Source organism: Drosophila eugracilis, unplaced genomic scaffold (genome assembly GCF_018153835.1).
Source record: "Drosophila eugracilis isolate 14026-0451.02 unplaced genomic scaffold, ASM1815383v1 contig_90, whole genome shotgun sequence".
NCBI lineage: Eukaryota > Metazoa > Arthropoda > Insecta > Diptera > Drosophilidae > Drosophila > Drosophila eugracilis.
In genome coordinates this window covers 10,496,565-10,520,346 of record NW_024573812.1, presented here as the reverse complement: position 1 = coordinate 10,520,346, position 23,782 = coordinate 10,496,565, and the positions used below count along the sequence as shown (strand labels likewise).

The window sequence follows — 23,782 nt, the reverse complement described above, 5'->3', positions numbered from 1 at the left end:
ATCTGTATCTGTATCTGGGTATCTATGCATCTGTGTATCTGCCCATTCATAGGAGGCACAAAAAAGAAAACCCCAAATGAAATGAGCGGATGCACGGGCGGATGGAGCGCTTTGAATTTGTATATGCGAGTATATATATATATATATATATATATGCCATTGCTCTATAACTCGCCCACTCACGGATGTATCTTTGTATCTCTGTATCTATCCGGGTTCTATTTGACTACCGATGCTGATTATCGTTATCCGTTATTGTTATTGTTATTGTTATTGTTATTGTCATAATTGTTCCGCTTTTTTTGCAACAACAGTAGCTTAAATGGAGAAAATTCGGATCTAACATGAGAAGTTGTTGGGGGATTTCTGTTTTTTGGTGTATTTAATTTTTCGTTTGAAAGAGATACTCATTATTTTAACAACCAGTTTTTAAATACAGAAATTATTGCTTAGTCACTGCAACTAAGCGCCTTGAATTACCAAAAATTTAAACTACAATTAAATCCATTTAATGCATGTTTTTCCCCATTTTGACATTTGATTTTACGTTTTTGTTTTATTTAACTAAAGGAAATGCAGGGAAATAAACTACTTACTAAATATATTTGATTTATTTTTATTATTTTTAATATAACTCTATAGCTTCCAGACTATAAACAAATAATCCTTTGATGATATTTCCAATATTTGTACCTCTAATTTGTAAATATAATTTATTTTCCAAAGAAAAACCTCTTTCTTTGTTTATCTGTTTGATTTTCCTTGTTTACTGCTAAACAACTACCATTTCTGACCATTTGATTTTCTTTATTTGCTGTGAAGTAACTCCAGTTTCCCCCATATAACCCCCACTCCACTCTCATTAATCACACAGACGAGAAAAGTCTTTGGAAAATAAACACTTTCTGGTGATCTATGTATATGGCCGGGGCCTAAACAAATGCTAGCACTAACTTCTGGCCAACAATAACAAAGAGTTTATTACACTTGTCTGTGTGTCTTCAATATATGTGTGAGTGTGTGTGTGTGTAGTGAGGGGTCCATCTTCGTACCCCTCTAGCCATCCAAAATTCTCAACTTTGGGGCATTTGTTGGGACTTAATGATGTGCTAATTGGGCAGAAGCGTATATTTCACTTGTCAATGTGAGTTCGTCTGGGGGGAAATTGTGAAAGACATAAACAGAACATTAAGTCCCAAAGAGAGTGGGAATTGCCCAAGACCAGTGCGGTATCTTTCTGGGATTATTTCAGAACAATGTCTAATGGCCGAGGAGACACAGAGATCAGAGATTATGCAAGCTAAAAGGTTGCCAAATGGCTGTGGAAAAAAGCTTAGAACTTAAGAGGGCTCAAGACTGGGGTTAAGTTTTTGCTAGGCTTACAAAAATATGAGTAAGCCTGAATATGCATAGTTGTAGGGTTCTATGATAAGGAAATTAACTGAAATAGTTATATAAACCGACAAACAATTAAAAAAATAACAAAATGCCAAAAATTTAAACTGGAAGTTTACCAAATAAGGCATTTTTAATCAGTCCATAAGTACTTGGAGTTATTCATTCTCTTAAATAATGAGTAATTCCAACAAAAATGTGAAGTTTCTAGCTAAAAAATGGGATGTTAAAAAATCATTTAGTCAAATATGTGGTTATCAAATATCGAATTAAAGTCCAATTTATGTATTAATTCCCATTAATAAAAACACAAACTTTATTCATTTATAAAATTTCATTTTATATTTTCATCAGATGCGAACTTAGTCAACTAATAGGACAGCATTTTAACTTCACTCTTTTTACCATTTTGCTCAAATTAATTAAGTTTTTCTATAAACTTAAAAACTTGAAGCAATCTTTGACAATATTTGAAATGCAGAATATTATGGCTAAGACTTAACTAGACGAGAAAACTAGACGACTAGGCATTAAAACTAACCGAACTAGACTAAACTAATCGAATCCTAGAGATATGTACAACCAGAGAGATGGTACTGAGTAACCGGGTAAAGGTATCAATACCCTAGGAAAGCAGGGCCATGGCCCTGGCCAGTCGCACCCGGAAGTCCCGGTAGAGCATCTTGCCGCCGACAGGAACTCGGCACAGGTACATATCGAGACTCATCAGGCACAAGGCCTTGCCATTCATCGGGAACTTCTGTGGCAGTTCGGCCGTGACCTCCAGTCCCTCGGATACGGCCATGTTGATCAGCCACTTCCAAACATCCGCTCGTGTCCAATCCCGCGGGTCCAAGGGCAGACCATCGGAGCCCATGGAATGCAGCAGTCTGGTGGTACCATCATCTCCGCTCATCAGTCGATTGTTATTGTCATCGGAGGAGATGGTAGTGCTGGTGGAGTTGGAGGTGTGGGCACTGATCAGGGTCACTCCGCCGCGACACTTGTCCAGCATTTGATAGGGATGATGGAGATGGCGCTTTGCGGATGGAGTGCCACCGCCATTGCTGCCCCACAAATCCTGACCTCCATTCACCTGGGTTAGGTCCAAAGGTGGGACACGTCCGGCGTATTTTGGATAGCTGGCTTCCACTTGCATTTCGCTTCCGTTCGCTTTGTTGTTGTTCTGAAAGTGGAGTAAGAATTGCTGATTAATGGATGTGATTCATGTTTGGTAGGGTAAGGGGGCTGCGGAGTGGTTAGTACAACGGAAATGCTTTCACAAGCTAGCAATTGTTTTAATCGCTACAACAGCAAGAAACAATAACAAGCATATACTAATATAAATATGTGTATATACGAATAATAATACGCATACGCCGCGTTGTGCACATCATAAGTGTGTTGAACCTGCTCTTCGACGATTATGGGGTATGCCGCATTAGTCATGAGGTGTGTTGCTGAACTAAGCAAGATTATTCATGATTAATGTTGAGTACAGAGTTGGGATTTTTGAAGTTGAATTACTGCTTTAGTAATCGCCTCTTTGGAAGAACTTCAAGTACTTAAACAGGAAATTTTTATTTTTTGGACAACAATACAATTTTTTAGCTTGTAGAGCACAAATTATATTTCATATTTATGTAATTTTTACAGGGAATGCTTAATTTCTTCGCATATGTTAATAGATTTTGCTCAAATCCTCACCATCAAGTAGTTTTAATTTTTCGAAAATTGCATTGTTTTAAGGGAAGCCTAACGACTAGAGTGTCCGATATTCGTTAGACCGTTTAAGCACTTCCTTTTTGAAATTATATTTCGTTATTAAATCTGACCTTGTTGCCGGAATGGGCGGCATCAGCGGTTCGAGGCGGATCACACGCGAAAGGAAGCGCTGAATAATCATTACGAAGCGGCTGTCATATCGATCGGCGGCGGTCACATTTGTTTAGGGAGAACCGAAGGGGGCGGAGCTGCTGTGTAGAAAATCGGCATGTGGCTGACATAGAAACGCAGGCCAAGCATCGATTACGATTATAAACAAATTGGTCAGAGATCAGGGGAATCCGGCTCTGAGAAGGCAAGAGGGGGCTGGGTCAAAAGCAGAGTGGAGCGGAAATAATTACCAGCCCAATTGGCAGCTGCGAATGTGGCGATCAAAACAAAGAGCCACCGAAATGTGGAATAAGTCAAGGCATCAAAAGGGGGCAGGGGGGTTATTCACAAAACAAAAAAAACAACAAATCAGCAAGCAAAACATCCGCCGACGGATCATAAAAGGTGTCAATGCGAATGTGGGTAAGAATGGAAATGGGAATGGGAATGGCAATGGGATGGAAATGGGAAGAGAAGCCAGCAGCGGAAGCCCAGAGACTTCCAGATTTCAAGCTCGCCAAAAGGGAACCTTAATAGTTTTCCTGACTGAACTCCCCGGAGAACTTCCGTTCAAAGGAAATGCGTAAGGAGTCGCAGTGGTTTTAATTACACACTTCATTGCCGGCCAAAGAGAAATTCCCACGAAAAATTATTCACAAGGGGAAGAGGAAATCAAGAATGTGTTTTTATCAGAAATTCTAATATGTCAAGAATGTTCTGGTTTCTTGTTAATTCCGCATTTGTTTCCTCTTTAAAATATATATTTATTTATCAAATAATTGGAAAGCAGTGGAGGGCAGCAAACCCTAGAAGTGCAGGTGATAGACCCTTATCGAAACCCAAAGTTGAGATTAATGTTGAAGAGAAAGCGGCCCACGCCTATCAAACAAAATAAAAACTAAAAGGTGAATCACACACAGCGGATGCCATTAACTATTTGAAATTTAAGTTGAGCGACACTTCAGACACCATTAGAGGTGGAAATAACAAAGCCCTAGAAGAAAAGCCCCCCTGGTGGAGGATGACCCATTAAAAATCTCTAAGTTTCGCCGATCTTCGGGCGGTCCACAGCGGGCGAACTATATAATTGTAGCTGCTCTATGAATTCAATTATTTCACTTCAATTTGAAATTTACAGAGAGAAGAGGGAAGCCCACCCATGAGGTAGTCATGCAGTGGGGAAATTAACTATATATACTATATATTACAAATTTAACTTCTATTAGTTTGACAACAAACAGATTGAAAGATCATAAGTGAATGAGTAAGATTAAAATCAGTTAAGATTATTTAAATCAGTTAACAGCATACCAAACCATTCTGAATAAGCTGTTTAAGATCTCTTTTTTCCATATTTTTTATACTGCTAAATCGTTAAAAATAATGATAATAATCTTTCAATGTGCATCCACTTCCGCCCACGTTAGAAGCCAATGAAAACACTTGAAGTTCATTTCGGTTTCCCACTCCCACGCACGCGCTCCCGGGAAAAGCGTGTGAAAAGCGGAAAAGCGGAGCGCATTAGTCAGCAATTGCAAAATGGATCTGTCTGCGAGGTTTCCGCTCACTTCAATACACCTTCTCTACAGCCCATTCAAGTTGAGTTTCAAAATGATTGATTCGTGTTGTCCAGGGAGGGGAATGTACCTACCTACTATATAGATATATAGCATATGGCATTGACATTCGAGTTGATCGGCAGCTCGTGCTCAGCACGCGTTGTTTTTCACGCTACGCTTTGTGTGTGTTTTTGTCGTTGTTTTTGGTGGAGGATGATGGCAATGGCAATGGAAATGGAAAAGGAAAAGGGAAAAAGGAAAGGGAAATGGTTTTCAGTTACTATTTGGTTGACAAAAGTCAATGGCAGGAAGTTGAGTCGTCAGTGCAACGTTCGCATATCCGCCAGAGCACAGGATGCACACGCAGTCACACTCCCCCGCCGTTTGTCCCTTTTTGTTTCAAGGAAATGCCCCACCAATACACTCGCACAAATAAATGAGGAAATGCGCCAGTTTTAATTACATTCACGAAAAAAGAATTCGCTCTGTCTCTCTTCCCAAGATACTTAGTAACAGCTACTAAAAGACAGACAGACACACACGCAGAGTTTTAAGTGTGCAAAAGACAAGGAAACGTAAAAAAATCGTAATTTGAAGTTCGTAAAAATGACGCGTTTCCTGTCATTTGGCGAGCACTTTAAGTGCGTAATTTGCTATCCGCCAAATATACGAGTATATACATGTGATTCTCCGGCTTTTGAGTGTGTATCTTGTCTGTTTTGTCGGCGGGTGTTTATGCCCCACAATTTCCTCATTCTCCAGGGTTCCCTTTTCATCTTTTCAGCGGTTTCCGCTCGGCGAAACAGTTTCTTCTGCCTGGTTTTCAAAATTGTTCGTGAATTTATCCAAGCGACTCCCGTGACACATAATTTGGCACACAATTTTTCAAAAACTCATGTTTATTCATGTCCTGCCTACGTTTCCAGATTTTAGCAAAATAATTCTTTCTCTAGGGTATAAATTTCTGAAAAATAAGTTTTACCAGCCTTGATAATATTCTTGATAAGAACTTGATAAGTGACTAATAAAAGTTTGGGGAAATCTCAATAGCATTGCCTAAAAAGTTAGGCATTTTTGTGTATATCCTGTAGATAATCTAAAATTTATATTCTCATTTTCTTGGCCAGCTTTCAAGGCAATAAACCCGTTCATTCATCGAAGTGCAACGCAGACGACAGATGATAATCTGCTGAATATTGTTAAAAATAAACATTTTTGTTGCGCTCGTCTAGAAGTTGAATCCGAACCGGATTCCATTTATGCACATGTTGTCATGTTGCAGTTGCTGTTGTTGTTGTTGTTGTGACGTATGTTTGCTGATATTACAAATCATGTAACGCCATCGAGGCAGCGAAAATGCATCGTCTGCCTGACGTCTGCTATCGCCGTCTCAGTCTGCGACACTGTTCCGCCGTTTCGCTGTCTCGCTGTCTCTGTCTGCCCCCAACAGCCCCATTCATCATTTCCCCTAGACACTGAGAGAAATCTGTACTTAGTAGTACTTATGATAAGATATCAAAAGTGAAGATGGAAAATGACTTACAGTTACAATATATGTAGCACTTCTAAGTTCTTATTTCGTGATTAAAATTAGGAAAACTGTAGAAAGACCAGCCCTACTTTAGAAATTAGAAATTAAGCAAGTTTAAAAAAAGATAGATTTTTATATTTGTTTTCTTTCTTAATACTTTCTTTTACCTTACTTAACTTCGGAATCTTTTTATTGATATTTGATATTGCTTAAATTTAACACCTTTTCTCTAAGTGCCTGGCTCTGTGGCCCCCAATGTGTGATGGACGGATGTGTGACGACTTTCGGTCTTGTTGTCGGTGATGCGTTTAAAAATATAAGTACGTGCGGCCAAATGGCGCCAAATGCATTTCGAATCGCTTTGAGTCTTGTCAAATGTGCACTGGCCAAGTAAATTAAACTGAGAAGGAACATTTGGTAGGGGCGGGCGAAGAAAGGAGGGGGGCGTTCACGCCTCGCACGTGTCACCGTGAAGTGAGGCATTGCAGCTCCAAGCTACGCCCTTCGGTCAGCAGGAAGTGCCTACCCGCCTCCCCTCCTCCACCACCCCTCAATTGCTTATCAAAAAATGAGCGGCATAGTCAGAGGTTTGTCATTTCCTTCTTCTGTTCTTGTTCTTGTTTTTGTTGCTTGTTTTCCATGAAGCCGAAGCAGAGCTCTAAGTCAGCTGGGAAATTAATTAAGGCGGGCGAGGCCAGGTGCATATGGTAGGATCCTGCAGCTGCAAAGATTACAGAGAATAAACACTCCAGCAACCCTCGACGCCTGACGCCTCTCTCTATATATCCTTTGCGCATGCGCGCGCATTCATGAGTGAAACCGAACAGAAGAAGAACAGAACAAACGAGAAACGGGGCAATAACTGGGGATAACCACGAAAACCATCCAGCCGAATGCATCTTTATCGACTTGGCCACAAAATTTCCTTTTTGCAGCTGCCGTCTTGGCATTTTAAGTGTCGCTTTGTTACTCCACAGAACGAAATTATATGGTATATCAAGATCACTAAAAGGGCTTGATCTGTTCTTATGGTTGTTAGCCAAAAGGTGTTTTTGAAACCGGGTTAAGCTTACTAAATCGGTAATCTCGGGTTAGGAAGCCTTAAAGCCACATACCTATCCATCTTCAAATCAAACTAACCAACTCAGTTCAAAAAGTAAACCAAAATTTCTCTTTGCATTTTCCATTATAACCCCAAGTTAACCTGCTTGAAAACCCTTTCGTTAACTTTCAATTTGTTACTACTACCAAGTTTCGTTTTGGCTCAATTATGAAAACACAAGTTTGGAGGTCAATTAGCCAGAGTCACATCAAAACAGACAGACAACTTCCAAGACAGCTAGCAACTACAAAAGCCAAGTCAAGTCAAACCTTCGGAATGTTTTTGGGTTTTATTTTTTGTGTTCACTTAACTTGGAGTGTTAATGAGGGCCATAAAAAAATACAAAATAAATATGTAAACCGACTTACCTTGATCGAAAAAATGTTAATCCAACAATAGTTTGTCTTTCGAATCTCCGTCGAGGCTGATTGGTTTTTGGAAAATTAGCTTTTGGAGATTTTCAATTTTTCAGGCTTTTATTATTTGTTTGGTTTCGGTTGGTTTATAAATATGTTTTCAAATGGTTATTTGCTATTGGAAATTGCACTTTGCTAGGCTCTCGCTCGCTCTCCTAATGGGCTTGTGTATCTCTCGGATACGTTTCACAACTTTTGCAGCAAGTAACGTATTTTTCACGCTCTGAACTACTTTTTCTATTTCGCTTTGGCTCGGGTTTTGAAAGTTTTTGTTTCTTTTTGTTGCTGCTGCAATTGGCTTCGTTTTTCACTTAACACAAGTTGTAGTTGTGGGTATTGTTTTGGTTTTCTTTTATTGTATTTTTTGTTGTATTATTTTTTGGGTGGTAAATCCAGTTTGGCAGTTGCAGTCGTCTCGCCGGGGACTGCGAAATGTATCTTCGTATCTGGCGGATGAGTGAGTAATGCGCACTGCAAATCTATCGCAAGCTGGAATTGTATCTGCGTTCTGTTCACGCGCGTTCCACGTTCTCAACTCAAATGATTGCGATCGTGCTCGTGCAGCGGTTTTTGTTGACCGCCCGCTCACTCTCTCTCTCTGTGTTTTCTTTCTCCCTGCGCATGCTCTCACTCTCTTTTGCGGATTACTCTCCCGGTTTCTTTCTGGTTTCTCTCCGCTCTTTTTGGGTTAACAGCTGCGGGCACGTTTGTAGATCATTTACTGTAACTAAATGATGAAAAATATAAAAATAAATTTAATCAACTGCACATTAAGATTTATTATATTACTGAATATGTATGATATAGTTTTTTATATATGCTTTAAAAAAATATGTATAATCCTGACCATGACCACATGTGAATATTTTCTTTTTTATATCACATAGATTTTATATTTACATAGATAAATTATAGATGGGCAACTTATAAACAGTTTTATATCACATATAGACCTAGAACTCCATTTCTGTGTACTTTACGGCCCGCATATCGGGTAGTTTATACTCCTGATTGAGTCAACAACAGAGGTCAATGGAGTAAAGGTTTCCCAGGTTCAAGAAAGAAGGAAACAAGCAACATGAAAACGATCATCCCTTGGCCTACAAAAATGTGGGTTAACTTTGCCTCTGGCAGCATGAACTTTTTGTTCAAGGATTAAGAGATTTTAAAACAGACTTTTTGGTATTTGTATTCTTATTTATAGGGGGATTAAGGAACGAGAGAACAAGCATAGCCATATAAAGGGAGAAAAGCAATCCCTTGGGTTAATCCCAGCAGCCAAATGTTCTAAAAATCTCCTCTGAAGCTGTCATCAAGTATTCATTAGTTTTCTTCTTCGAAATACTCCTATGAATTGGTTTCAAAATTTGGTAAAAAAAACCTTTTTGGAACATTTAACATATTAGAAATGTTAAATAAATGTAAATAAACTTTACTCATCAAAATATAGCAGAATTTTAAGAACTTTTGAGGTCAAAGCACAAATTGTAATCAAAACTTAGCTGATGTTTCTACAAGTCATATATTAAACTTATTCGTCACTAGAAGTGTCAGAATGGTTTTATAAATAAAACATATATTTCATTTTTATGAATAATTTAAGATTGGAGTTTCCAAACCCCCTTACTTTACCTAACGAAATTCATTGACTAGCCCTCGATGAGTGTACAAACTCAACACATGGACTTGTCACCTAATTTATCAGCATTTTCATTAACATTTTCCAATGACTTACCATTTGACCCAAGCACTTGTGCATTCATTTATTCGGTAGAGTAACTGCATCATTAATATTTTTTGAACACTCCTAATTATTCAGACAGCATTGATCGACGAGTAATTACAGGAAATCCTTTTTCCTGTTGAGCCCTAAAAAGCATTTCAATGTTTTTGCGGCTGACACGCATGCCAAGCGATTTCTGGATATCTCTGGAGATCCTTGAGGATCCGTGTTGTAATCGTACCATATGGCAGATATTTATATATATATATCTGGTATATATACTGTAGGTCAGCCATATGCGTCGAGAGAAAGAGAGCTGTCAAGTGCGTGCCCAAATCCTTTGAATCCTCGCGTGAAGCGGGATCATGTCGCTGATCGAGTTACGCCAGTTTTACTTGGAAATTTTATGAGCAGTTGCAGGACCACCACCACCACGCCTACGACCTGCGACCCACGGGCACGCGTACGCCTCCAAAAAGGTGCGGATGCAGCAGGATAAAACGCACTCGAATTGCAGCGCAGATGCTGCACCTCCTCTTTGAAGCGGTGTCCTGTTGCGATCTCAAGTGCATCTAATGGCTTGTTTATCAGCAGTTGTCGATCGCCGGGCAAATAAATTGAGTAGGTACCCATTCTCCTTAATTGATTGCGGCGTCGCTCTAATCATTTCTAATTGCGATGCGAAGGACCAGGAAAGCAGATAAAGACACGGAGAAAAATTAACTTTCATTTGTCCTAAATGTTCTACCAACAAGAGCACTCCTTATAAACTTATGGTTAATCTTCAAAAACTTACTATTTACTTAAGTGGAAGTAAGGGCAGTTCAGTTTCAGTTTTTAAGAACAAAAACAGAACAAATTATTGAATTTATGTTTCAGTTTTTAAGGACTAAAACACTATAGGAGAGATAAATGATAAAACAAAATACATTTTTTTGATATTACTCTTTAAAATAACAACTAAACCCACTTCAAATCATCTAGGATTTACCCTTCACAAACCAAGCATGCTTATCATACAACACCAATGATTTCTCGCAGTGCACATGCAGTTAATCCCCTGCTCATCCCGTCCACATACGAGCCCAAGCCAAAGCAGCTGTCTTGCATCCAATTGCAACGTTTCTTCCCTATTGTCTGGCCAGAAATCGGAATTTGAATCTACACATTAGAGACGGGTGTCTCGAAAGCGATAAGAATCGCTGGTTTTTCTGGACAGGATGTGCAATGAGAGTTGCCAAAATAAGAAAAATACTCTGGAAGGAGAGGAATGAAAAGGATGTTTACTTAGGCGAACGTACGTGACTCTGTGAGGTAATTTCAGTGTGTGTCCGGCTGATAATTGCCCAAAAGGAATGCCTGGATATTTGCTTAGCTTTGTTGATTTTCAATTACGTGCCCGGATCCGGATTGTGTTTGCGCATAAATTGCCGGGGCAAAGGAAGTTAAACCCACAAGCATGATCGAGCACGATAGTTAATTTACACTTATGTTATGGTATATACATATATCTGGCAGATGTTTTGGGGAGATTTGAGATCGAGAATGGGAAGCGTGTGCCGTGGATATATATTAAATTCCCAAAAATATCCATCCAATATTCAGGGTGTCGCCATCTATTTTTAGTTCTTTAAACCATCCCCAAACTAAACGATTTACGAGCCATAGCAATATTTTCGAAGATTTCCTCGACTCCATCTAGAGGGATGCCTCGTGATCATCATTAAAGGCCTACAAAAATATACAGAGTTTAGATCCAGAATACTATATAGTAATTTTAACGATCGCATAGAGGGATTTCCCCTCTGGCAAAGTAATCCCAGGACCAGCCTTCATTTCGTGCCCGGCATTTTATTGGCACTTTCCCCCAGACTATAAATCAATAAACAGATTGTGTGGCATCTTCCGTCATAAAGTTTTCAGCGTTTTCCTTCGTAGAATTGTCGGCCGCGAGGCGTTGCATAGCAGCAGCTGTCATGTTTTCCCCGGCTTTTGTTGGGTTTTCCTCGCGTTTTTCTCAGTTTTTCCCGGTTCTCTCAAATTTCCAACTGAAATCTTATTACGAAAACGTTCGAATCAATCAGAAGAATAATAATAAAACCAAAATCAAGTAACCGTAAATAAAAAAGCTGGAAAAATAAGACGCGCTCGTAAAGAAACTGGCAAACACAAACATAGCAATGAAAATGCCACACAGATTATACACTCAGAAAAATGTGGAGTTCTTTGTCTTGCATATTTTAGTTTTCTTATTATCGAAAAGAACTTAAACTGTTAAAAGAAATTTTTGTTTCAAAATAAATGGTTTCTTGAAATTAATTACAAATTTGTTATAAAAAAATATTAAAAAAAAGTTTCGTCTTAACCCAGGAAAACATTTGTAAAATTTCTTTTATTCGTTAAAAGATAAACTTACTTAAGAAATGTGTCTTATCGGCTTAATAAGCTTAAATAAGCTTTAAGTAAAACGGGTTGCATTTTATCTCATAACGCTTATTTTTTCAGTGTATTCAAGAGATTCCAAGGCAAGATCTGATGGGTATATCACCGGGAGCTGGGAAACCGGGAACCGAATACCGGAGACAATAGGGCAACAAGCCGCAGCCACAGACACAGACACAGCCACGGCCGCTGCCGACTTCCGCTTTCGTTTCATAAATTCGGATTAAGGCATTTTCAAATGATAACAATGAAAGTAAATAAGGAGAACGGCGGTGAAGAAATGCTTCGTGAATCTGATTAACGGCAACAACAACAATGGGAACTTACAAAACGTGTCACGTAAATGGTTTGTGGTCCAACCCACCGGGCAATAAACTAACACAAAACCCACAAACAACATGCCCCAGAACAATCGCACGCATACGAGTAGAACCGGCAATAAAGAGTCGAGGAAAGCTCACCGCTGGATTGTCTCCGAAGGGAAATCTCTAATGAGGCGACGGTTCTTTGTTAGTTAAACCACTTACACAGATCCAATCCGATCACGATTGTAGGCGGCGGGTTACTTCGAGAGGAAGTCGGTAGGTAGGTAGGTAAGGTAGGAAGTAGGGTAGGAAGTAGGTGCTAAAGGGCTTAGGGAAATATTTACCTCTGGAAAGCGGAAATCTAGATAAATACCTTTAGGCAATTAGCTGGATAGTCGTAATTAGGCATATCAATTATGGTTATATAGTATTTAAATTTGATTTAGTCGCTATACTCTAATGTTTATATTAAGTGTAAAAATCAGATAGATTTTAATGTTTATTTCGACCATTTGAGCAAACGTAAACTAAATTTAGGTAAAATAGTCTGAAAACCATACGGGTATCTTTTTATTTAATAAACGTCCAGAACCTAGGACCCACATGAGGCTCCTGCCAACGCCACCCAAACAAACGCCGAATATATATTATTCTTCCTAGTAAGATCAGGGATTATAAATACCCGTTACTGTTTTACACAATTGTAAAATGTTCATTTTTCTAGTGGTTGTTTTTCTACATTCCTCTTACATACATTTCGACGAATCTCGTATAGCCTTTTACTCTACGAGTAACGGGTATAATAAAGCAAAGTAAATGACTGAGTAAGCAAGAAATATTTTCATTAAACTTTGTAACCATCTATTTGTAATAAAGAAGTAACAAAACTTTTTTAGGATTTAACTTATTATTAAGCAAATCTTAAAGCTTAAACCCTTAGTGAGTAATTAACTTCTTAACATGATTGGAAGCCATTGTGCTAGATTCATAATTAATAAACACTTTAAATATTTAAAGGCTTACATAAATGGTAGTTTCAACTGTACATACATACATACATACATACATACATACATACATACATACATACATACATACATACATACATACATACATACATACATACATACATACATACATACATACATACATACATATACATACATAGAAAGTAAAATATAACTAACGGATTCAGTTTGGCAAAGACAAACATAACAATGGGCAGATAGCAATCGAAAACTCATGAATACGGGCATCCGCTGGATGAATGGCTCGGTGCATTTGGCAAATATTTGAGCCTAGACAATTGCATTTCCTGCCCATAAAATGCCTGCTGTCCCGCATCCCGTTCGCCAAACAACAACAACAGCAACTATAGCACATGGGATTAGTTCCTCCTGCAGGAGCTGAACAACCAGGAATCATCATCTGTTGCTCGTTGGATAAAGAGAGAGCGAGAGAGAGAGAGAGGGGGGAGGAAGGGGCAGAAATTAAGGCTTCTACTGAGCGGAAACGGGAATCGAGCAGGGAAGGCGCGTACTCTGTATACAAAACAGGAGCTGGGGGTAGATGGAAAGGACGAGGATGAACGCAGGGAATTGTAAAAACAAATGTTGTCAAACAACAATAACAAGGAAAAGGATGTCCTGCTGAGCGAGGAAAGTGCGTAGAATGCTATGCGTTGCAATTAACATTTTTACACTGAGGTTAAAGTTGGAATTTTAAGAAATATTTATCAAGGTTTCTAGATCACCATATATAGCTAGTGCGTCTAATTTTACTATATAGATCTTATGTTGATAAATATTAAGGTAAATTATAAATTTTGAATTTCAACTGAGAATATAATATCCTGCCTATATAACAGTTCGATTTTGATTTACGATTTTTCCAACCAAAGCATCTTTCTATTAGCAATAAATATATGTGAAAAGCCTAATAGAGTTGACCCAAACCTAACAAAAGACAACGGTTACGAAGAATAAAATCATACATTTTCATATCTTCACCATAGTATTATTATTATCTATAAATAAATATTACTTTATATCCTTTCTAGCCCTACTTTACTGATTTCTCCAGGTGTACCCATTTCGACATCCTCTCCGCAGGACATGTGGCAAGGCAAACGCAGCGGGACAACCAAATTAGTTTCTCGTTTGCGTGGCAGTGTGAAATGCAGCGCAGGAAGCTGCCGCTGCAGCAGGCCGAATCCCGATCGATCCCGGACCCATTGTCCGGCCACGTCCCGCTCAGGTATGAGTAGGCAACATCCAAAATATTGCCGGTGATTAGTGATTTTTGGTCGGTGGCGATGAGGAAACGCCTGCGGCGTTAATTGTTTTGTCCCGGCTCATTGCTGGCCACGTCTTTTGATTTGACCGCTCCCTCTCTCAAAGCGGTTAATCTGGGCCACAGGTAGCGGAAACGGCAAAGCCAATGATGGGCGAAAGACGGAAGCCGGAAGATCCGGTAGATCCAGAAGTTAGTTAGAAATTTGCTGGATTGTTGCAAATGATGGAAATAGATAAATAGATGCATTAAAATAGATATTTTGAAGAATTTTTGTGGCAAGGTTGACAAGTATTTGGGGAACAGAAAAGGATATAATAAGGTTAAAAGTTATAAGATCAACTTGTTGAAGAATGTTTTTTTACTGTGATATTATTAATATAGAACTTATCCCGATTAATTCTTTAAAAATGATTCTTTATCTTTGGGGTTGCTTACTGACTGGTTTATTGCAAATAGTAAATACTGTATGATTGCTAGGAATACTGGAAATAATACTTAAAAATTTGGAGAACTTCAACTATAAGCCACTACGCGACTCTACAAGGCTATGTACTATATCGATCGAAGATAATCCTGATCGATCTTCGATACTCTATAGTGCATAACTTCTTGAGACGCACTCTGGAGGTCAGAGCCACTTCTTGACAGGCGTTCGGCAATCTGGACTGCTACTTTTCTTCCGGCAAGGAAAGTTTGGAAGATCCTTGGCATCAGACTTATCCAGATAGGGTTTCTGGTGCAGGGTAACTCCAGCGGCTGTGCGGACCAGACTTCGTCGGTAATTTGTACGCGGCAGGAGGTAGTTCACAGGAAACTTCATCATTCCGGGTCGATAATGAGCAATGGGACTTAGTCCTAAAAGGGCTTCCCGACCGTCGCCACCTAGACTTCGATCATTGCCTTTCCCACAACCGGCACATCCGGGGGCACCATTGGCTCCACCACTTTTCTCCCCATTGGGACATTCTGGCACTTCCCGCCACTGACGACCTTCACCCTGGTTGCACTGATAGCAGCGGCTAACCAGTCGCTGACTGCTTTTGGATGCCTTGCTGCGATGTCTGCCATCGCCACCTCCTGACTTGGAGCAGGGTCCTCGACAGATGGACTTACAACCCTTGGAACAATCATGCGGATATCGCGAACAAGCACCTTTGCAGTCCTTCTTGCAGCGGTGCTCCTGGCAATTGGGCAAAAAGAATGGAGGCTTCGTTAGGTCCTTGGAACGAGATATTATACTATCCTGATCGGTGATGGATTGGACCGAGGTATCCTTAGAGGAGGTGTGTAATCCATTTCTCATCAATTTCGTGGCACTCTTGTTACTGTGATAGGAAGTCGTCTTGGAGATTGGCGTCGAGGGTGAACTAAATTTGGATCTACTGCTCTTTGCAGTCCCTAAATTACTGTCATTCTTGGGCTTTGAATATCTTTTTCCGCTTAACTCCGAACTCCTACTCTTTCGTTTGACCTTAAGTTCTTTGGTCCTGGGATCTAGCACACTATGCTTTCTGGGGACCTCTTGATTTTTCTGCTTCGAATTATTATTGTTAATGAAAATCTCGAGGGCTTGGGCAATTAGCATAGCCAGCTTTTCCCTAGTATCGAACGCCTTGCGACAAAACTGGCAATTGCAAGTGCAGGTGTCGGGGCAACTTTCAGCTTGGTCGATGCCTGGTGATTGATTCGTTGCATTATACTGATTACTGCCCAATGAATCCAGTTCATTCTTAGCCGGACAGTCGTAGCTGTTGCAAGAGTTGCCATTGTCATACCGCTCCTCTTCATATCCTAGTTTGTATATAAATTAAACTATAAAAACGCAATTTTTTATATCAACTCACCATCCCTTGGGTAGTAGGGATCCATTGGCCAAGGACTCATGTTGTAAGCGTAGTCATATCTGTCATCTCTTTCCGGTTCATAACCGTCATAGCCCGGGCGACGAGGGTCCAAGTACTCGTAGTCTATATAGCCAGTTAGAGGATTACCCTGGTAGCTATTCCGATGGCTAGGATAGTTCGGGTAGTTCGGGTAGAAGTTGGACTCAGATCGCTGTGCTCCCGTTGGTGTATGGATTTGACCTCCTCCACGACTTATTGCCGTTGTTAACTGATCGATTAGCGAATGATTGTTGCAATCTTGGAGGACAATGATGTTGAAGGGTTGATCACCCGGTTGCGGCTGATGTTGCTGCTGCTGGTTGCCAGTCAACTGTTGCCATTGACCAGGTGGTTGTGGCTGTGGCTGTGGCTGTGCCTGTTGAACCTGTTGTCCCTGCAAGTGATCCTGTTGATAAGGACATGGCTGACCAGGCGTCTGTTGGCATTGTCCCTGGCATTGAACGTAGTAAGTATCCACGGCAGCTTGGATCTTCTCATTGCACTGGGCACACATACTCTGACCCGGCTGCTGGATCTCTCCATGTCCGCAAAGCTGACAAATTGGACAGTTGCCACCCATCCGACGATATGTGTTTGACCCAAATGAAGATTTCGATGGACTTGCAGTCTTTAGTCTTGGTGTCACTGCTTCTGAGAGAGTTTCTTGAGATGGCAATTGTGATTTTTCCTGATGCGGAATATCACACTGACCATCACATTGCGTTCCCCTCTTAGGACACCTGCAGCCATTATTACAAGGTGTCACTGTATAATCCTGACACCGATCGCAGTTCTTCAGGACGTACATATTCTCTGGTGAACTCTGGCTACCAGGACATGATCTTGGAGTAGCAGGACGTGCGTTAGGGCACACTTTGTCCTGACTATCTTGGGAGATATCAGTTTGACTCTCATTACCCGCTCTAGTTCTTTTTTGCTCCGAGCTCCGGTAGTGGCCCATAATTTTGTTTCTAACGAATTTTTTCATTTTTAAAAAGTGTTTCTATTCGGACATTACATTCGTTGCCTATATTGTGCTGGCTTCAATCGTCTTAACGGATTTTCCCTTGGGTGCTGCAGAACTCTTCTTTCTGCGTCCGAAAACTTGCCGCCAACTCCATGTTCCCAAATTGTCATTTCCTTTAACAAATGGATCTCCAAAGACCCAGGCATGCAGTTGACTCAGTCTAGTATATTTTAAGGGTATGCCTAATGCTGGAGCTTTGGTCAATTTAGGCATCTCCATGATCTTCTCTCCCCTTTGGTGAATGGGACTCAAGCGATTCGGGTGTGAGTCCCGTGAGCAACGCACTTTTAGGAAGCTACCTCTGTAGAAGGGGTTAACCTCGGTGCCCAAATAGGAAGCTCCACGTCGAATGGGCTCTGATACCTGCGGTTCCAATGAGACTGGAGCTGTGTTAGCTGCTGGTATTTCTGGCTCAGGTCTAGATCTTTTAGATGATGCTAGTTCTGGTTGAGATCTATAGGAAGGCGGTGGATCCGGCTGAGATCTCTGAGATTGCAGCTGATCCTTGGGATAGGAAGTAACTCTGTTGGACTCTTGATGTCGTGAAGAACTACGTACCTCTACACCAGGCGTTATAGATCTAGATCTTTGTTTAGGAGGGGGTGAAGGTGTTGGTTCATTTTCACGAACCCTTCTCTCTGATTTTTGCACTAGGCTGGCAGAAGGAGAACGCATTTTATATTGCGGTGGAGCAGCTGGTCTTTCTCGTTGTTGATCAGAAGTTGCTGGCTCAAAATGGGCTTGACCAGCCCTGCTCTGGCTTTTTATGTATCCTGCAGGCTGTAAGTGACTCGTCACATTTTGAGCTGGAGAAAGGGATTGTCTCAGACCTAAAAGAGAACTTCGTTTAGTCCACGATATACATAACGGCTAGGAATATACTTACCCTGTCTGTGACCTGACATCCGTGATGGCGCCACCGGATTACCACCAGTCATCGCCGTCTTGGCTCTTCTTTTCAGACTCGTGGCAATAGTGCTCGTCATGTAGTGAGAATTGCGGCCCCCCTGGCAACGCTTCTTGCAGCAAATGGTCAACTCGTATTTGGACTTGGGTAGTTTCCTAGGTCGACATCGTCCCAGGGTCTTGTAGATAATGCGGTTGCCCTAATGTAAGGAAAATGAGTTTGATGTGAAGTCAAAACAAAGATTAAGTAATAGTTGAGGATTAAAAATAAAGATGTTACTGAAGATACTAAGGGTATTCGGAATCCTAAAATCGTTTTGCAAGAGTAAGTGGTTTAAAATCAAATAAAATATGGATATGGATATTAAATTATGTTGCAAATATCTTACACTGTTAACATTGGGAATGGAAATATTCGGCATCATGGGTAGAAGGCCGCACATGGGACAGCACTTCTGCGCGATAGATGCAGCACATCTCTTGGTCGACGAGCTCTTTGGTTTTTGAGGTTGCACCTTATGGCATTTGGGGCACAGTTTTCGGCAAGACGAACATTTTCCATTCTCTGCGCAATTGAAACGATAGCTTTTCACTGGCTTTTCCACCAGTGTTTCGTTCGAGCAGATCGGTGGTTCTTTACGTGAGCAACTTCGACATTCCGCTTTGGTTTTCCTGGGGCTTGAAGATCTCATTCTTCGTTGGACAGGATACTCATCACTGTAGCTATAGTTTGACAGATTATCATTGCAATCGTAACTGGAGCGAGATTGTACCAAAGGATTTCTCAGAGCTTCAGTGCGGGAACGACTTCTCTCCATATAATCGTTGGGTTCGCTATCCTCATCAGAACAGCGATTGCAGACACTACATCTTCTCTTGCTTCTTTTTGAGGAACTCGGTGATTGAGATTTGGGTGTGGGCTTTCTACTAGTGGGTGGTGGCGAACTGCATGGGCATTTCCGCTTCGGGGCCGTTGGAGGTGGTGGTCCCTTTACATGGGAACGAGCATGACAGCGAACAGAACAAGTTGGATCTACCTGAGGGGTTTTCCGTTTTTCGGATGCACTTCTTCGCTGAACTGACTGCTGTCTTCCTGGTTGAGAGGCACCTCCACAGCAGCATTCGGATGTCTTTTTCTGAAACCGATTGCTTCTCTGAACCTGCTGCTTCTCTGCTAAAGATTCAGATTCACAGCTACATTCGGAACTATTTTTTTGTGACCTATTAGTTCTCTGAGCTCGACGTTTTTCAGGTGGGGATCCAGAATCACATTCGCACTCAGAACTCCTTTTCTGCTCCCGATTAGTTCTCTCAGTTCGATATTTTACAGGTGAGGATCCAGGATCACAGCTACATTCGGGCTTCTTTTTACTTGACCGGTTGGTTCTTTCCGGTGAGGAGCCATAACACATTTTCCGTTCAGTTCTCTGAACGCGATTTCTTTCTTGCTGGGATTCGGAAGATCCGGAGCCATAACACATTTTCCGTTCAGTTCTCTGAACGCAATTTCTTTCTTGCTGAGATTCGGCAGATCTGCAACTACAATCGGAGCTCTTTTTTTGCAACCGACTGGATCTCTGTGATTCTTGAGGATATTTATTATACCGCTGTTTGTCAGGGATAGGATTTCTTTTGGGACTATGCTGGAACTCCTTGTATTCCATATAGTGAGACGAGGCTGTCCTGTAGGCTCTTCTGGCTGTCGGAGAATTGCAACCACAATTATTTTCATTTAAATCCCTGGGTGCTGATTGGCTCCTAGCCTGCGGGGCATAACAACTATCGTAATAAGCCTGTTGATGCTGGGCTGCTCCAGAAAGCTGGTTATCCTGTTTTTGGTATGGATTTGGGGACGGTTGGTAATGGTTCATTCCCTGATAATATGGACAGCTGGGAAGGCATCCATCGTCATCTGGGTAATCACCACTCCTTACGACCAACGGATTTCGCAGTAAGTTGTTTTGCTGATAGTATTCGGCGTCGCCACCACAAACCCTTTTCCTCCTTTCAGGGATGAAAGTCAAGCCAACAAAACTGGATCCAAATCCTGTGAACGAAACACTTCCATGATTGTCGTTGTTGTCCGTAGATGTGCTCCTTCCACTGGTGGCATTCTCGATGGTCAGATATTTGTTAGAAAATTGAGCAGCCATTGAAAGGAATTGTCCGATCTCTTGGGTTCTTGACACTTCACTAACAAATAAATTGGTTACAATAAATTTAGAAATGTATTTTTACAAAAACAGAGACTTAGGTATACCCCGACATATTTAAGGTTTGGGGCTGACTTTAAAATCACAGATGAACAAAACACAACTTATCTTTTTAGGATCTAAAGATTATAGTAGAACAAGCAGTCTTTTATTTCTAGTACGAAAATAATTTCAGAGCAAAGACGAAACATTGAGCGCAGCTTTCTTTCCCAATGATTTTTCAATATATATACATTCTTTGGGAGAACAAAGCTGTGCTTTTGTGTTCATCAATGATCTGAAATGTTATTGTCAGTTAACAAAATAATGTTTCAAATGTTAGCTCCTGAGCATGCGACTATAAGCTTTATTCAAAACTTTGGCAGTCATCGGAAGATCCTGCCACAACCGCCAGCTGCGTTTCTCATCAAGGGCTGAGCCTAAAAACTTCTGACTTCTGAATTTTACAGCCTGTTTGGTTGAGGAGCGGATACGAACACGAGATGAATTGCGTGTACGGTTCGATCGAACTAGTGGCTTGGAGAAATCGGGCTTAGGCCAGTGGAGGGGTCTTCTCATTGGCAACTGAGGCTGCGTGCTGGGGTAAGGAATGGATAATTCACGCAAGCGGGGATTCAACTTCTTTTGTGACCGTCTGCGGCGAAGTGACCTAAGTTTGTAAATATTTAATATATATTATCAAAAGTTATATGCGGTACCTAAAAGTATGCTTCTTGTTTGGCAAATATATCCTTCGGGCCAAATGCCTTTAACTACATCGTTACATACTTTTAGGCCTTTTGATAAATTTCGAGAGATATACTTAGCATGGTATTATTCAATTTACCTGGTATGTTCTGCCTGGTAGACATTGAAACAGCGATTGGCATAGTCATCTTGTCCACGAATCCCTTCATTGTTGGCCACATTTGTATCAATACTTGACTGCTCATCTGTCGGTTTGGCGGAAGACTTGTCTTCATCCTCCTCGTCAGATGTAACCATCAGATATACGGAATACTGCTTCTGAAGACCATCGGAACCGGATCCTGCTCTCAATCGACTCTTCTGATCCTTGTCGCACTTTTCACTTTCCCTCGTCTCACACATGTGAGCCACAAGTTGCATGAGGGAATGCCACATTGGATTGCCCTCCAGTCCCTTGACCTTTTCATTTCTCAATAGCTCATTGAGGTTTAGTTTTCTTGATCCCTTACTAGTTGCCGACGTGGCAGATACAGCTTTTTGGGGTCCCTTTCTTAAAAAGTCATCTATAGGATCTGACTTCGTATTGGTGGCTTTGTCGGTCAGAGAAGTGCAACTGTTAAATTGAGTTCTTGACTTTTGCTGCTCTGTAGTTAGGGTCATTGTACTGCTTTCGTTTCCCAACTCACATTTCCGGACATGGCGGTCAAAGAAGCGTCTCGAAGATGTCTTACCCAATCTGTTATGCTCTAAATTGTCTGGTTTAGTTTGCAAATCTTTGGTTTCTACATAGGAGAAGCTTCTAGACCTTAATTTCTGAGCTGGTCTTAAGATTGGTGGCATATTTTGCTGGCTTGATGAATTTATTTTGGCATTCGCTGCCGCAAACATGGGAGTTTCTGAATCAGAACTCCAGCCACAGCCTTCTATCAAACGGTTTGCTAGTTTTCCGAAATTAAAGCTCTTACATTGATCCAGTTCCTGGTGGACTTTCTGATATTTCCTCTGCTTCTTCAATTCATTTTGATGTTGTAGCTCCTGTAGATTTTTCTGATCCTGCATTTTCTCTTTCTCATTTTGCATAGTTTGATGCTGCTTCATAAGCTCATGTTGCAGTTGCAATTGCTGAAGCTGCTGTCGTTCTTTCCTCAACAGATTTTGCTTGATCTTCTTATTTGGCTTAGGTGGTACATCGGGCTTGATCTTTATTTGCTCCACTGTGGGCTGTTGATACTTGGCTTTTGGAGCAGTTGTACTTTTGATCGTAACTCTTTTCGTTTTCAGGGAATTGGAGGTCTGTAAATCACCTCCAAAATGTGGGCTCATCCCAATCCTTGAGGAGTTCTTTAGGATACCAACAGGAAGAGCATTCTGCTGCTGCTCTAGCAGGAATTGCTTGTGCTGCTGCTGCACTTGATATTGCTGTTGTTGCCATTGCATGGGACTTACTGCTGGACAATGGAATATATTGCCTTGATTTAAATGTAGATTTTGCTGCTGGGTGGTTGTGGGTGGAATTCCCGCTCCTCCTCCTCCTGAAACATTTCTGAAGCACTGGCTTTGACAGGCGGCTAAAATGCAACCTGGCTTAAGAAGTGCTGCATTGGAAGCACTTTGTCCTGGATAGGACCCATTTCCTGCGTTCTGATGATAGTTTCTTTGAAATTGCACTTGTGGTAGCTGCTGCTGAAGTCCATAGTTTGGAATAAAGCTTTGAATCGGCACCGTATCCCTGGGCGCTTTCATCAACTGACGACGAAGACGACTCAATTTCCGGCTACTGACTTCCGGTGGGGCAATTATCGCCATTCGTGGCATCGCGCCACCCATTTTGTTACACACAGAATGCCAATATTCAGGCATCGCAGCAACCAATGGTGCTCGGGAAAAGTGCTGCTGTTGCCAAAACTGCTGGTAGGCGTTGATGGAAGCCTGATTGGCCGAGTTTGTTAGAAGTCTTCTACGAACCATTATGATATATTCATGGATTTATTTCAGGATTATGCAGGTGGTATTATCCTTGGACTGTTTGGAATGTTTCTACTCGCTTGCTTTGCTTTTGGTTGAATTTTTTTTGCTGGTTTATCTGGGGATTGTGGGTTCATTGAAAATTTTGGGTGCACCTTATGTGCCATATTTATTACGGGAAAACCATTGAAAAGGAAATCAAGGCCTACCTATTTATAAAATGAATTCGCCATGTTACGTTTTTTAATGATTTAAGTACGAATTATTTCTCTAAGTGTATAAAAAACTTTGAGCTGACGTCACGCGACTTCTGGTGCGTAACTCCCACTCTCTTTTCAAGCCATCTCTCTTTGTCCCAGTCTACCCATCTCTTTTTTTCTCCACCCACGCATTTTTCCGTTTTAGTGCTGTAGTGTAATTCCCGGCTTCATTTTCATTCAGCTGGCTGCTGGCGGAGA

The 23,782-nt window shown here is 41.0% G+C and overlaps 2 protein-coding genes across 2 annotated transcripts; both read right to left on the bottom strand.

Moving 5' to 3' along the window:
* Nucleotides 1-1,714: 1,714 nt before the first annotated feature.
* Nucleotides 1,715-8,408, bottom strand: LOC108112037. The gene is made up of 2 exons (XM_017221783.1): nt 7,831-8,408; nt 1,715-2,581 (listed from the first exon to the last, which is right to left on the bottom strand). The coding sequence occupies exon 2, from the start codon at nt 2,552-2,554 to the stop codon at nt 2,021-2,023; it is 534 nt and encodes a 177-aa protein (XP_017077272.1). The 5' UTR covers nt 2,555-2,581; nt 7,831-8,408; the 3' UTR covers nt 1,715-2,020.
* Nucleotides 8,409-15,064: 6,656 nt separating this feature from the next.
* LOC108111902 lies at nt 15,065-23,502 on the bottom strand. Its single transcript, XM_017221539.1, has 7 exons — nt 21,499-23,502; nt 20,995-21,321; nt 18,849-20,652; nt 18,440-18,659; nt 17,565-18,383; nt 16,488-17,465; nt 15,065-16,434 (listed from the first exon to the last, which is right to left on the bottom strand). Exons 1-7 carry the CDS (start codon nt 23,325-23,327, stop codon nt 15,272-15,274), a joined length of 7,140 nt encoding a protein of 2,379 aa, XP_017077028.1. The 5' UTR covers nt 23,328-23,502; the 3' UTR covers nt 15,065-15,271.
* Between the last annotated feature and the right edge of the window lie 280 nt (nt 23,503-23,782).